Source organism: Staurois parvus, unplaced genomic scaffold (genome assembly GCF_062004578.1).
Source record: "Staurois parvus isolate SC_StPar_1 unplaced genomic scaffold, SC_StPar_1.0 ptg000056l, whole genome shotgun sequence".
Lineage (NCBI taxonomy): Eukaryota > Metazoa > Chordata > Amphibia > Anura > Ranidae > Staurois > Staurois parvus.
In genome coordinates, this window is record NW_028317852.1 from 14,639,093 (window position 1) to 14,655,141 (window position 16,049).

A 16,049-nucleotide genomic window follows, 5' to 3' on the forward strand; every position below is an offset into this window, starting at 1 on the left:
CACCATTGTCTCTCAGTATTTTGCTTCTCTTCACTGCGGCCCCTTTTCACCTTTGCTTGATTCTCTTCACTGACCTTACACCTTACATAGTTGCATAATTACTTGAGTACAGGTTGATAAAATCATAGTCTCCAAACTCCACTGTGTGGGTACAAGAATTCATTGATCAGCCATGCAGATCTACTAACATATTTACTCACCGCTTTTCATTAGTTTTTCATCAAACACATGTTTTCTGGAAGTTGTTGAATTAACAAAAATCGAATATTTGTGATCAACATTACAGTAGTCTTATTGCTGAAGTAAACATTTATAAAGTATGTTAACCTTACAACAAATTTTATTAGTTGCTAATATCCTCAGTGGAAGCTCCCCCAAATAATCTTTTAGTATGCGCTCCATTTTGATAACGCTGTCCTATCTACATTTTGTGTAATGTATTCACTCCTAGAACAACTGTCACTTCTCTGCCTTTTGGCTACGATCAAATGTAGTATCTGTTCTTATCAGTGCCCAACAGGGGTGCTCCATCGTAATTTTTGCCTTTTAGTAGGATTGGCTGGCTGCATAGCATCCTTGCTGGTATGATGGGGGCTAGTACCGGCTGGAACAGAAACTAGGGTGCCCACAGTCAGTTGGGGCATGGGAGTAATTTTGGAGGGGTCCAGTTCTTTCTCATTTGAATGCGTTTACCATGTCTGGCTATGGGCTGGGAAGACGGAGAATCCGCAGTGTCTGTGCCTCCTGAGAGGTTGTCCCAGTGGTGCTCTCAGTAACACTTGGGCATGGGAAACCCACTGTGTGAATGTACATGGTCACAACACTAAAACTTCTTTTTTGCACTACGCCTCTATGGGCAAGGGCAATTTTTGACGCCAGGTCCCAGGGCCTAGCCAGTGCAAATTGCATGGCCACTATTTATTTAAAATATTTTCTCCTCACGTTTGTCACTTTTTCACTAGATGGAGGGTGTGGGTTCTTGGGCCTACCCTGAAGTCTAGGGGCAGATGTGTGCTCATCAGAGTCCTTCCTCCCCTGAACCTGGGAGCCCCTCACCATTACTCATTGGTAGGCTTTGGCTGACCATGAGGTGAGGGGTTCGCCAGGCCTATTGATTAGGTAGACCATGGTCCAATCCTGTCCCTGTCAGGAACCTTGCGCCCCAGAGGTTCAGGGTGAGATTCTCCCCCTTCAGGGGGTGTACAAAAAGCACACCCTTAAGTGCACTTTTTTGTGTGTTCACATGCACTTTTTTTGTTTACTTACATGCTTTTGTTTTTGTGCACCACCGCAGATTTAAAAAAAAAGCTGTTCAAAGGTAAATACTTCTGTATTAGATGTATGAGGGTTACTTATCAGAAATTCCAGATACTGAAACTAAATCAGCAACATGCAGCACTGAGAAGCATTGACAACTTTGTGAAGAGTTTGTTGCTCACTGAGCATGTACTGGCTGGGGCCAGTAAGGTGGTGGGTATTGGTAGGCAAGTGCAGATACAGTAAGATGACCAGATGTCTCAGATTTCCAGAGACAGTCCAAGATTTCATGAGGCAGTCCCTGGATTTAAAAAAGTGTCCCCAGTTAAAAAGCAGAATCCCCAGCATAGGTGAGAATATACTGGATCTCTCCTGGTAATTCTGACTTTTTCACCATGGTACCAGCTCCCTGGTTTGAAAGCTGATCAGAAAGCTCAAATTTTTTGCTCCATTCTTTAATGTTTATAAGCAAAGTCACGTGACATTGGTGCACTGCAAAAACCAAGGAACAGAGGGCGTACCCGCCTAGCGCATTTTGTCAGCGATAACTTATTAATGTAAAGGAAGCAGATTTATACTCACAAGCAGCATCAGAATAATTGCACATCAATCCACAGTATACTAGAAGGAGCCTGGTCCCCTGAACAAGTCCCAAGTAGGAATAGGCGATCAAAAAGGCTGATGCATTTCGAGGGCACATCCCCTCTTCCTCAGAGCCAATTTTGGATACAGCTCAACTGATGCATATATAGAGACTAAATGGAAAACATGGTATCCAGTGCCAGCTACTCCCATCAGTGGGTGGGTGACTTACAGATGTAAATAAACAAATACATGCCTGACCACAAAATGTATGAACATGAAATTGAACACAATTAAGAATACAAATGTAAATATAAATAATAGTCATCATGTTACATGTCATACATCAATAACAAGTACAGATAAAGCACAGTGGCTAAATGGTTAGCATTTCCGCTTTGCAGTAGTAGGGCTGTTGGTTTGAGTCCCACCACAGCACCACCTGCCTGGAGTTTGCATATTTTCCCTGTGCCTGCGTGAGTTTCCTCTGGGATACTCTGGTTTCCTCCCACACTCCAAAGACATGCTGGTAGGTTATTTGGATCCTGTCTAAATTGGCCCTAGCATGTATATGTATGAATGTAAATTAGGGATCTTAGATTGTACACTCCTTGAGGGTTAGGGACTGATGTGACTATACAATGTACAGTATATGTAAAGCACTGTGTAAATTGACAGCACTCTACAAGTACCTGAAATAAAACATATTACAGGTTGTTATTATCTTACGGACACCATAATAATGTAAATGAATAGAACCATAAGCTTTAGAAACTCAAAATGATAGTCCAAGAAAAAAATTTTTCCAATAAAAAACGTCCAATCCAGTATATGTTGTGTTGTCATCCAGCAATAATCAACACCGTGCTTGAATTCTGACCCCACTCCCTGCTCACCTTAACCATTGACCTATAGATTATAATAGGCCAAAAACTCGCTTTATAAGGACAATGTGTCTCCAAATTTCTGATCCGTGACGTGTTCTTTCCATGTATTATGCTTTTTTAAACTCCAGATCCGCGCAAAATAAAACAAAAACATACCATAGTGCAACATTGTTTTATATAACCAAAAATTAAATATGCTTCATTATTGGAAAAAAAATATCTTGAACATGTTTCTAAAGCTTATAATTCTATTTATGATGAGATAGCGCACTACATTTTTTTAAATTTATTTAATTTTGAGTGTGAGTACACCAGAGTAGTGAGTGCAGCAATCTTCTCCCCTGATATTATTACTATAGTTGGAACATAGCGCAAAGGTCTTTAACATTTGCATTGACCATAATAATATAGCTCCTCAGAATGAATAAAATGTATAAATGTATGTAAACATAAAAGTGTATATCCTTAGTGACATACCAATAAGATCCACTGGTCATTAGGGGCACAATGGAGCAGAGATATTACATATCCAAGGCAAATGCCGGCTGCCTCTAGATTGAGCCAAAAAGAATGTGTCCAAAAAACTTCATCACTCTTCCAATATTTGGATGCATGCGTTCCACCACATTATCGCCCATTTTGGACACATTCTTTTTAGCTCAATCTAGTGGCAGCCGGCACCAGTTAAAACAGTACTTAACGTTTGCCTTGGATGTGGGATATCTCTGCTCCATTGTGCCCCTGATAACAAGTGGATCTTACTGGTTTGTCAATAAGGAGGCAAAACGTTAGGCTGCTGCGCCCTCTGTTCCTTGTTTTTTGCAGCTATCTTTTTGGGGTTCCCCAACCCCAAGAGAAGATTAAGGAGGGATATGATCAACATGTATAAATACATCAGTGGTTCATATAGTGAACTCGGTGTAGAGTTATTCACCCTGAGGTCATCACAGAGGACAAGGGGGCACTCTTTACGTCTGGAGGAAAAGAAATGTAATCTCCAAACATGGAAAGGTTTCTTCATAGTGAGAGCTGTGAAAATGTGGAATAGACTCCTTCAAGAGTTGGTTCTGGCCAGCTCAGTGGATTGCTTTAAAAAAGGCCTGGATTGTTCCCTAGATACACATAATATAACTGGATACTAACATTTATAGGTAAAGTTGATCAAGGGAATATCCGATTGCCTCTCAGGGGATCAGGAAGGATCAATTATCTGCGTATACACGTGCCAGTACATTTTCCTTGAGCGGAGATTGTTTTCTTTTTGTGACATTTCTTTTTGTGTTCATTGCATGACTTGAGCTGGAGGGCTTTGTGGGGTGCATTAAACTAAGGGGGCTTTGAGTGACTTTACGGGAAGGAGGGGAACATATAAGCCCTGAAAGAGCTCTGGGGTTGAACTTCCTCAACCCTCTGTGAACTCACAGTTTTGAGCTCCTTCTCAGCATAGGCCCATTTGTGACGGAAGGCTGCTTCTCCTGTTTCCCATCTTTGGTAATTTGATAAGTCACATGACCAGAGTGCCCATACTGAGGAGGTCTGTTCTCTGAGGGCTACCCTCTTTGCTTCTCTCTTCTCCCCACAGTAGCCTGCCATCAAAGAGAGCAAACAGCAGAATAATTCCTCCTGCAGTATAATGGCTCAGGACTGGAGAACTGAGCCCAGTCCCCAGAGAGCTAGTAGCTTAAAACTTGACATATGTAGTTTGTTTTTTTTTGTTCGGTCAGCAGGTTGAAGGAAAAAAGCTAACAGATTCATCCAACCACACAAATGAGGTGGATGGAAAATTTCCCACCACTGGGACTCTGTATTCTGACAGTGGCACTCGCTACTGTCACAATTTACTGATCAGCAGCTGCAGCAACTGATTGATGGAAAACTTGTAACATGCTGCTATTATTCAGACTGCAAGATGTTAAAAGAGGCACAAGGTGGCGGTGTCCTGCAATTAAGTGACACACACTCTGGTGAAAAGCTTTGTGGACTTTGTAGGCTGAACCGCAGGACTTTTTTGGAAAACTGAGAATTAGGGGACTACATTTTCCAGTGGAGCTGGTGTGTGGTTGGAGGCATGTAAATGTAGAAGCCCGGGAACAGGTGCAGGGGATATCGCTACATATGGATGCTGCACCTTAACACTTTTCTTCTTCACATATGGTGAATATAATTCTTAAATTTTGTGTATACAGTGGGGCAAAAAAGTATTTAGTCAGCCACCAATTGTGCAAGTTCTCCCACTTAAAAAGATGAGAGAGGCCTGTAATTGGCATCATAGATAGACCTCAACTATGAGAGACAAAATGAGAAAAAAAATCCAGACAATCACATTGGCTGATTTTGAAAGAATTTATTTGCAAATTATGGTGGAAAATAAGTATTTGGTCAATATCAAAAGTTCGTCTCAATACTTTGTTATATATCCTTTGTTGGCAATGACAGAGGTCAAACGTTTCCTGTAAGTCTTCACAAGGTTGGCACACACTGTTGCTGGTATGTTGGCCCATTCCATGCAGATCTCCTCTAGAGCAGTGATGTTTTGGGGCTGTCACTGTGCAACACGGACTTTCAACTCCCTCCAAAGGTTTTCTATGGGGTTGAGATCTGGAGACTGGCTAGGCCACTCCAGGACCTTGAAATGCTTCTTACGAAGCCACTCCTTCGTTGCCCGGCGGTATGTTTAGGATCATTGTCATGTTGGAAGATCCAGCCACGTTTCATCTTCAATGCCCTTGCTGATGGAAGGAGGTTTGCACTCAAAATCTCACGATACATGGCCCCATTCATTCTGTCCTGTACTTGGATCAGTCGTCCTGGTCCCTTTGCGGAGAAACAGCCCCAAAGCATGATGTTGCCACCCCCATGCTTCACAGTAGGTATGGTGTTCTTTGGATGCAACTCAGCATTCTCTCTCCTCCAAACACGGCAAGTTGTGTTTCTACTAAACAGTTCTATTTTGGTTTCATCTGACCATATTACATTCTCCCAATCCTCTTCTGGATCATCCAAATGCTCTCTAGCAAACTTCAGATGGGCCCGGACATGTCCTGGCTTAAGCAGGGGGACACGTCTGACACTGCAGGATCTGAGTCCCTGGCGGCGTAGTGTGTTACTGATGGTAGCCTTTGTTACGTTGGTCCCAGCTCTCTGCAGGTCATTCACTAGGTCCCCCGTGTGGTCCTAGGATTTTTGTTCACCGTTCTTGTGATCATATTGACCCACGGGGTGAGATCTTGCGTGGAGCCCCAGATCGAGGGAGATTATCAGTGGTCTTGTATGTCTTCCATTTTCTAATTATTGCTCCCACAGTTGATTTGTTCACACCAAGCTGCTTACCTATTACAGATTCAGTCTTCCCAGCCTGGTGCAGGTCTACAATTTTGTTTCTGGTGTCCTTCGACAGCTCCTTGGTCTTCACCATAGTGGAGTTTGGAGTGTGACTGTTTGAGGTTGTGGACAGGTGTCTTTTATACTGATAACAAGTTCAAACAGGTGCCATTGATACAGGTAATGAGTGCAGGACAGAGGAGCCTCTTAAAGAAGAAGGTTCAGGTCTGTGAGAGCCAGAAATCTTGCTTGTTTGTAGGTGACCAAATACTTGTTTTCCACCATAAGTTGCAAATAAATTCTTTCCAAATCAGCCAATGTGATTGTCTGGATTTTTTTTCTCATTTTGTCTCTCATAGTTGAGGTCTACCTATGATGCCAATTACAGGCCTCTTTCATCTTTTTAAGTGGAAGAACTTGCACAATTGGTGGCTGACTTTTTTGCCCCACTGTATATGGAGTATCACTTCTCTTGTCTTGTATAAGTCCTGCTGTCACGTACCTTGGTTGGAGTCTGAGTTGATGAGAGGGCTCAAAGAAGTATGGGTGTCAGTAGCTTGGTAGCAGGTGACTGCCACGGTCAGGGACATAGTCAATGTGAGCCAAGGTCATACATGGTGAGACAGCTGCATAGTTAGGAAGTAGGCTAAGATCAGTACCAGGGTAGCAGGCGGAGAATAGTCAGAGGCAAGCCGAGGTCAGTATCCATAAATGCACAGGAATGAGTATTAGCTGTACGAGAATGAGCAGCAGCTGTATTAGCTTCCTTACACCTGTATAGTATCACACTTGATCAGCCTCTGAAAAGTAGGTTGCTTTTCAGAGGGTGACTCAGGTGTTCAGGAGGCAATCTTGCAGCTTCTTGAATGCCTATTTTTTATGTTTTTTTTGTCAAACGGTAATTTTTAATGGGAATAGTGTGCCACAACCATAAGCCAAGTGTTTGGCTTGCAGTTGTGGCATGGCCTCATGGACAAGGTTGAGCAAGTTTGAAAGGCGGTGCTGCTTGTCAACTCGACAAGTTGCATAATTTTACCATGGAATGTAAACAGCTCCCTCCATATGTGTGGTAGCTTTTAGGTGGGTGGTTGTGGGGTGTTAAAACCACCCCCTGGCCACCCATGTGAAAGAGGCCTAATTGTTTAATTCTCAAAATCAGTTCTACTTTTGTATGTAAAACTGGCCATACATACATAACTGATTCCCCCCATCCACACATTCGAGGTGAATGGGGGAATCCTACCCGCTGCACTATTGTATTCTGACAGTGGAAAGATGCCCTAGCTGTCGGAATGCACAGATCAGCACTGTATACATTGGCTGCAGCTGCTGATCGAGCAGTATTTATCCATTGGAGCTGTTGAGTAGAAGTTGATCGGTTGATTGATTTCTGTTCAACTGCAGTGGCCACTCATAGATCAAAAATTTTCAATGCTGAACCAGCCGAATTTCAATCCATCTATGGCTACCTTTAGAATACTGCACAGTAGCATTTCTTTTGTCTTTCATACTGGGTGTAATTATCACTATCTGTTCTTATTCTGTATGTATGTGTAGCACCCTCCTAGTTAGCTAGGGGGAGCTCTAGTTCTAAATATAGGCTGAATAGCAGCCTGGGTATGAAAGCCAGGTGGATCAAATTTAGGTCAGGAGCTGAAAGGCTCTGAAAACCAGCTCTTAGAGGATCCCAGCCAATCCCCAACAGAAGGCTTAGCAAAGGGACCAGGACAGCCTTTAGCCACCTCCCGTCCGGCTGTTGTATATAAACGGCCGGACAGTGGCACTGCAGGGTCGGGTGGCCGTCTATAAACGGCCTCCCCGCACCCTGCTTGTGCGTGCTCCCTGGGAGCGCGCAGCACCGCGATCCGGTGCCCTCTGTGTCCTCCGGACACAGTGAAACACCGATTGTCGGACGGGACCTCTGTATGAGGTCCCGATCATGTGATCACTGATTGGCCAATCAGTGATCACATGCAAAGTAGTAAGCAAGATGTCACTTCTGACATCATTGCTTACTATGTGTGAAATCTGTGAATGATCACAGAGGTCACATGGTACAAGGCTATTCACAAAAGCCTTGTACCATGTGACAAGCTGTGACCAATCACAGCTCACTCAGTACTTCTCAATGAGTGCAAGAATGCACACAGAGAGAAAGAGAAATGATTGCTTTTACATCCTATATGGGTGTAAAAGCAATCAGTGTAAAAAAAAAAAATCTTCATCACCCCCACAAGTAGTACAGTGTCACCATGGTGACACTGTACTGCTAGGGTGACAGCATGTAAAAAAAAAAAATAATATAAAAAAAAAAATAAAAATGTAAAAAAAAATGTTTACAAATTATAATTTTTGCTTATAAACTAATTTGGATTTTTTTTTTTTACTAAAAAGATAACGGAATAAATTTTGGCTAAGATTTATGATGAAATATTATTTATTTGCAAAATTTTATAAAAAAAACACTTTTTTTCAAAATTTTTGGACATTTCATTTACATAGCAAAAAAAATACAAATCCCAGTGGTGAATAAATACCACCAAAATAAAGCTTTATCTGTCTCAAAAAAATGGTAAAAAATTCATTTGGGTACAGTGTTGCATGACCGCGCAATTGTCATTCAAAGTGTGATAGCGCTAAAAGCTGAAAATTGCCCTGGGCAGGAAGGGGGTAAAAGTGTCCAGTCTGGAAGTGGTTAAGAGTAACTGAACCTGCTCAGCAGCAGGGAGTGTTTGGGTGGAAAACGAGGAAGTGAGGATGGAGAGCAGGAGCCTGGGAGGGGGCCCAGATGGAGAGTGGCTCACCAACAGGCAGTGGAGCTTGGAGGGGGGAAAACTCAGGACTTTGCCAGCCCCCAAAGCAAGGACCACCTGTGCAGCAGGGAAGGAGCTGCCCAGCTAGAAGGCCTGGTAGCAGCACCAACCCACCAACAGCACATGCAAAAGGACTTAGTCAGTAGATCTGCACCCCCTGGGCCAGTAGGGGGAAAGAGGCACTCTGGTAGGAAACTGGATTAGCTGTTCACTCTGCAGTGGCAGGGTCTTAATGGGACATTAAATACCAGGAGTACACTACGTACAGAGTTCAAAGTTTGGAGGGGGGGCTGCACATAGAGTGCAGAGTTCAGGGGTGTGCTACCTACGTAGTGCAGAGTTCAGGGGTGCACTGCATACAAAGTACAGACTTCAGGGGTGCCTTACGCACAGAGTGCAGAGTTCAGCCTTCTTCCACAGCTGCTTATCTCTGAATCCCTGATCAATATTTCACTTTCACCACTCTCATAGTTGCCAACATTTCAAAAGAAATTTTAGGGACACTTTTTTTCCTGTATGTCCAGAAAGACAGTGTAGGCAGAGCAGTATGTTAATTAGGGGTGGGGCATTCAGTCATGGGTGTGGCCTAACACGGAAAAGAAGATGGCACCATGCCAAAAATGGGTGTGCTTTAAATTACATTAAATATTGGGTGTGGCTTAAAGGGGGTGTGGTTAAACAGAGTCTGAGATTTTCTTGGGCTCCCCCCATAAAGTTTTGCTCTCCACCCTAACATCCCAAAAAACAAATAAACACACACATTGACTTATCACAAAAAACTTAATAATGTAAACAGAAAGAACTGGTCCACACTCATTGATTGGTTACTAGAGGTTACAGAACATAATTACCGCTCACTGATTGGTTTCTAGAGGTTGCTGCAGTTAGTACAGGACTATGCTCAGTGATTGCAGGAGTAGTACAGGAGAGGGTCAGAGACTGCAAGCATAGTACAGGAGAGGGTCAGAGACTGCAGGAGTAGTACAGGATAGGGTCAGAGACTGCAGGAGTAGTACAGGATAGGGTCAGAGACTGCAGGTGTAGTACAGGAAAGGGTCAGAGACTGCAGGTGTAGTACAGTTAAAAAAAAAAAAAAATCTCTCCTTTTACCATTTGCATTGCAGGAAGGGGGCCCTGGCAGGCTGGGGACTATTTTTTCATTTTCGAGGCCAGAGGACTAATCTGCAGTGCAGAGGCTCCTGTGAATTAAACTAATGTCCTGACCTTTTCTACATCAATCCACCAGGGCAATTTGGCGGATTGATACAAAAATGGCCGGCAGTTTTGTTTAGTATTAAGAAACAGCGGCACTGCAGATTAGTCCGCCAGACCCGAAAATGAAAAAATAGTCCCCAGTCTGCCGTGGCCCCCCTTTTCGCATAGCAAATGGCAACAAGAAAGTTTTAAATTTTTTTCACTGCCTTAGGCTTACACTAAATTAAGAAGCACCATCTGCGGCTGTCCCTGCCCTGATCCCAGATTTCCGGGACACTAGACGGGACTGAGCAATGGCAGGACATCATTCAAAATATCAGGACAGTCCTGAGTAATCCGTGACAGTTGGCAACTATGCCCTCTTCTGCTCTGACCTCTGCATGCAACCCCCCCACTCCCTTAGAAGATCAACCATCTTCCACATGTCTTACTTTTGTTGCTGTATTAATCTAAATCCCCCCTGCCGGCTCTAGTACCTCTCTGCCCACTGTATGTGGCTCCTCCACCTCTCTCACTTGCAGGAAGATCATCGTTTGAAGATATCGGCATCCACTCTGCACTCTGGGCACCTGCCTCTTTGGGAGCTGTTTGGAGAAGCTGGACTTCTATGTTTCCAAGTGATAGTGGTGAGCAGGAGCAGAGGGCCTGAGCCAGAGGTTCCACCAAGTTCCAGCTGAAAGAAAGCCCTGCTTACATACAGTAGATCTTACTCTGAGACCAAGTTTCAAGGGCATTTCCTCTTCAGCATAAGGCAGCACGACCTCTTCAAGTATTCTTATGTATTCAAACTGATCCATGATCCCTGGCATGCGATAAATAGGCCCAACACCGTAGTATGAGAAACATCCCCATATCATGATGCTTGCGCAACCATGCTTCACTGTCTTCACAGTGTACTGTGGCTTGAATTCAGTGTTTGGGGGTCGCCTGACAAACTGTCTCCGGCCACTAGACCCAAAAAGAACAATCTTACTTTCATCAGTCCACAAAATGTTGCGCCATTTCTCTTTAGGCCAGTCAATGTGCTCTTAGGCAAATTGTAACCTCTTCAGCACATGTCTTTTTTTTCAACAGTGGGACTTTGCGGGGGCTTCTTGCAGATAGCTTGGCTTCACATAGGTGTCTTCTAATTGTAACAGTACTCACAGGTAACTTTAGACCTTCTTTGATCTTCCTGCAGCTGATTGTTGGCTGAGTCCTTGCCATTTTGGCTATTCTTCTATCCATTTGAATGGTAGTTTTTCGCTTTCTTCCCTGTCTTTCAGGTTTTGGTTGCCATTTTAAAGCATTTGCGATCATTTTAGCTGAGCAGCCTATCATTTTCTGCACTTCTTTATATGTTTTCCCCTCTCCAATCAACTTTTTCATCAAGGTACGCTGTTCTTCTGAACAATGTCTGGAATGACCCATTTTCCTCAGAATTTCAGAGAGAAATGCACTGTAACCAGCATGCACAACATTTGCTGCCTTCCTTCCTTAAATAAGGGCAATAATTGCCACCTGTTTTTTAAACAATGAATGACCTCACTAATAGAACTCCACACTGCTATTATTTTGAACATGCCCCTTTCAATTAGTGATTCAATTACACAGAATCAGCAGCATGCATGTCATGACTGTTGGGTCTGTTGGATTTCTATTACTCTACTACACCTGCTAGTAAATTATTTGCCATGTAGAAATATCATTTCTACCAAAAACAGTGATTGATCAGGTTAGTGATATCTGACTGCTATTATTTTGAACACAACTGTACATCTCTCTGTCTGCTTCTTCTCCCAATGTCCGCACCTGAGCAGTTTCTCCCCATACAGTTTTATGGAGCTAGTAGACAGATCACCTCCTATATCGTCTACCAACCCTATAGATACATATGGGCCAAGCTGACCAGGTATGAAAATGGGATCAAAAAGCCTGCAGATGTAAACAAAGTCACGGGCCTCTGAGCTAGATCTAAGTAAGCATAGTGATTTGGGGAGTTTAAAGTGATATTAAACCCAAAATCAATAATGTAATATACTGCAGTTTACCAATCATTGGATGTGGTGGCTGCATTCGTTTTTTTAGGCTTTTTTCCCTTTGTTTTCCTTGGTGATCTGGCCAGTAACACACCTCCTGTATCAGAGTGCCTATATGAAGGAGCACAACAGATAGAATTATCAGTCCGGGGGATGGGAGTGTTAAATGTACTAGCAGATTTAAATATCCTAACAAACTGAAACTGATTTCTGCCTTACACTTATAATTATATTATATCATAGTATATTTTTATAATTATTGATTATAATCAGTTACAGCAAGCTGTTTTGTTCTTTTTGGGATAAAGGTTTTATATGAATAAGCAAAACTGATCATTGTAAGCACCCTTGCCAGTGGTAATTTGTTTGTCTCATCTCTGAAAACTGATACATTGGAAAAGAGCTTGTTCTTTTGAAAAAAAAACAGACTTATTGGCAGAACCAGCAACTGAAAATAGAAAAAAGAAAGCCTAAAAAAGAAAACTAATATAGCACATCACATCTAAGAAATGGTAAACTACAATTTAATAAATGTTTGCTTTTGGTTTTAATACTGCTTTAAACACATCTGCTATAAACGAGCAGCCTTGAACTTTCTGATAACTAACAAGGTCAATGCTGTGTGTGAAATGTTTGACAGAAGCTCAGCCCTGTAGGGGCAGCTCTGATCAGTGACTGTAGCAGTTGTGCATGCTATGTGAACACAGTGCTTCCAGTGCTGTCTAGTCTACATTATCCTTTTCATCATGGCTCTCTTCAATAAAGCACTGGTAGCACTGACTGGGATACTCGTTGCTGTTTACTTCTATTCTGGGAAACCAGTGTTTGAACCATGTAAGTATGCCACAACTTTTTTTTGGATTTATATCACTTCTGTATTAGATGGCTACTGGGAAACTGTAGACAATTGTCTGAAAGTGTATAAATAAATGTAACTTCAGAGTACATATAAACCATAACTGGATAATAGTTTGAAAAAGCCCCATGAATCATAAACATTTTTTTAAGAAAATACGGTTTATAACCTTTGTTATTCTTTTTGCATCTCAGCATTGCTGATCTGCTGAAACTGCTTTGCAGCCACTTCCTGACTATATGCATATACCTCACCGATGGCTGCCTGGCTTTTCTCAGGGTGCATTTCATACTGATGGCAACACTGGAACGTACCTGTACAATAAGCATTGTCACAGCCAATTGTAATGCCCAAGTTAATAACACAGGGGCACAATTAGAAGGTAGAAACAAAGCATTGCCCGAAAAAGTACATTCATGGTAGGATCACAAGATTATTACTGGTATTTTAGTGAAAGGTTTAGATTTATTAAAGAATATGTCAACCCAAAATTTCATATTCCTGATATGTGTTTGTTCTACTGTGTACTTGTATGAAAAGCCGGGGCGGACTGACCATTTGGAAACCCGGGCACTGCCTGAGGGCCCGGGGTCAGTAGGGGGCCCCATGAGATGCCCCTTGTACCTTTTTCATAGGCCTTTTTGAGTTTGGGCAAGGACACAGGGGCCCCATGATCCCCTATTGCCTGGGGGCCCCATGAGTTGTCAGTCCTCCCCTGATGAAAAGTATCCTGTTTTCTTTGTATTGCTTCATTTGTGTGAAATCCCTGGTGTTTAGGCCAGTCATTGTCAGTTTTCTGACTGTATTGGATTTCTGCCTGCTCTCCTCCAATGATTAGTTGTGTGCTGACATGCACCCCCCCCCTGCACAGCCATTCACTGGGAAAATCAACGTGTTGCTGTTTCTTCACCTCCAGCTCTCTAAGATCCTTATGCAGCTGAGAGCAAAGATGATGTGATCACTTATAAAAAAAGGGAAACAAGGTATTTATAATGTTTTTTATGTATACATACATGTTTTGCCTTTCATTTCTATTTTAAACTGAATAGGTTGTTTTACAAGGTGAGGATTCACATATACTTTGAGACTGAAAATTACTTTGGAAATTATATTAAAATGGTAAAGATTGTAAATAGTGGTACACCGAAATGAAAATTCTGGTACCTGAACCGAAACTTCAAAATACAGTTGGCGGAAAACCAAAACCGAAATGCACAGTTTTTAAAAATGAATATATATTTTTAGAAATAAATACTCTTTGATTAAAAAAAAAAACAAAAAATTTATATATACCCCAATTTTGCGGGTGTTACGGCGAGTAAATAGATACCCAACATGTCATGCTTTAAGATTGCACACACTCGTGGAATGGCGTGAAACTACACTACTTGGAAATCTCCATGGGTGATGCTTTAAACATTTCTACAGGTTAGCAGTGTAAAGTTACAGAGGAGGTCTAGTGCGAGAATTATTGCTCTTCCTTTGACGTTCGTGGTGATACCTCACGTGTGTGATTTGAACACCATTTACATATGTGGGCATGGCCTATGTATGCGTTCACCACTACGTGCGAGCACTGGGGGACAGGGACACTTTAATTTTTTTTTTTTATTATTATTTATTTTATTTTATTTTTTGCACTGTCCCTTTAAAAAAAAATGTTAATCACTTTTATTCTTATCACAAGAAATGCATGCATCGCTTGTGATAGAAATAATTAGTGACAGGTCCTCTTTAGGGAGAGATATGGGGTCAATAAGACAACACATCTCTCCTCTGCAATGTAAAGCATTTGATCAAAAAAAAAAAAGCATTGATCTAGTGCATTAATAAAAAAACAAAATGGCCGGAATGGGAAGTGACATCGCTCCGGTCCTCTAAGGGCATAGAGATGAGTGGTGGCCATCTTTCCTTCACTCATCTCTATGCCCAGCGCTGGGATCGATGGTTTCTCAGGTAAAGCTGAGAACTACCGAGCGGCAGCCAGTGGCGGTGGGCGGCAGTGAGGGGCGGGGTTTTTTCGGCACATGTACGTTTTTTTTTCATTTCGGCCAACAGCCGAAAGGGGTGTTTTCGGCCAAAATGAAATTTCGGTGCATTCCTAATTGTATATGATTTACATGCACCGTAAACTGGAACTACACGGCATCTGAATACCACAAACCAAAAATGCTGTTTAATTCATTTTTAATATTCAAACCAAACTCACCCATCCATACTTTATTTTGCTGAGAAATCACTTTGAAAAACTCCCCGCTTGCATTTCTGGCTGCAGCCATCTTAAATAAGGGAGGATAATTTGTGAAGCATTACTTCCTGGAATCTATCTGCCCCTAGCTCAGGCATGCAGGCAGGGGGGTGTGCTTAGCTGAGAAAGCTCCTACTTCCCTCCTAAAGACTCCTGGGATGTATGACATCATTTGCCTAGGCCCTGAAAACAGGAAGTAGCTGTAGAAATGTAAAAAAAAGGGTTAAAACAAGTAAATATAATATACTAGCTGTATAAGGATTAAAAATAGTCAATGTTGATTGAGAGGGTGAAGTTTTGCTTTGTTCTCCAGGTTTACTGTCCCTTTAACTAGTTTGTTTGAGCTAACCTATTTTCTACACTTAAGGTGGGAATACACAATTAGAAAATCGACTGATCGGTCATCTGACGACCGAGAGGCATTCATTTGTTGGTCGAAATCGTGACCCACAGTAACCAATCTAGAAAAATCGTTTGTCGGGTAATACGTAGTGTTGATGTCTTCCCTACAAGTGGAAGTGATGCAGTGTGCATGTGACCTTGTAGCCACGCCCTTCCAGTCAGAACAAGCGATATACACAACAATTAACAGCAATGAGTATAATATAGTTTATTACAATAACTATATACATAAATAGTGATACATACAAATATAATATGCAGAATTCTGGTTTCTTTATCTCATTAGGCCAATCTACTTAACATTTGGATTTTTCGTTCCTGTTTACGAAGATTCCTTGGACATAAACATCCGGGTCATCTTCTGTTTCTGCTCATGCATGATAGCGCTTGATAGATTTTTTTCATACGATTGTCATACCACTGCATAGAAAATCGGCCGTTCGTATGCGA

At 42.1% G+C, this 16,049-nt stretch overlaps 1 protein-coding gene and 1 pseudogene across 1 annotated transcript in view; both read left to right on the forward strand.

The window, feature by feature from the left end:
• The first annotated feature begins 458 nt into the window (after positions 1-458).
• LOC149470015 (U2 spliceosomal RNA) lies at positions 459-579 on the forward strand (annotated as a pseudogene).
• Positions 580-12,766: 12,187 nt separating this feature from the next.
• HSD11B1 (hydroxysteroid 11-beta dehydrogenase 1) overlaps positions 12,767-16,049 on the forward strand; it is a 48,015-nt gene continuing 44,732 nt past the window's right edge. Inside the window, exon 1 of the mRNA XM_089668348.1 lies at positions 12,767-12,927. Within this exon, the coding sequence (XP_089524474.1) occupies positions 12,840-12,927 (88 nt within the window). The 5' untranslated portion in view covers positions 12,767-12,839. The remainder of the gene's footprint in view (positions 12,928-16,049) is intronic.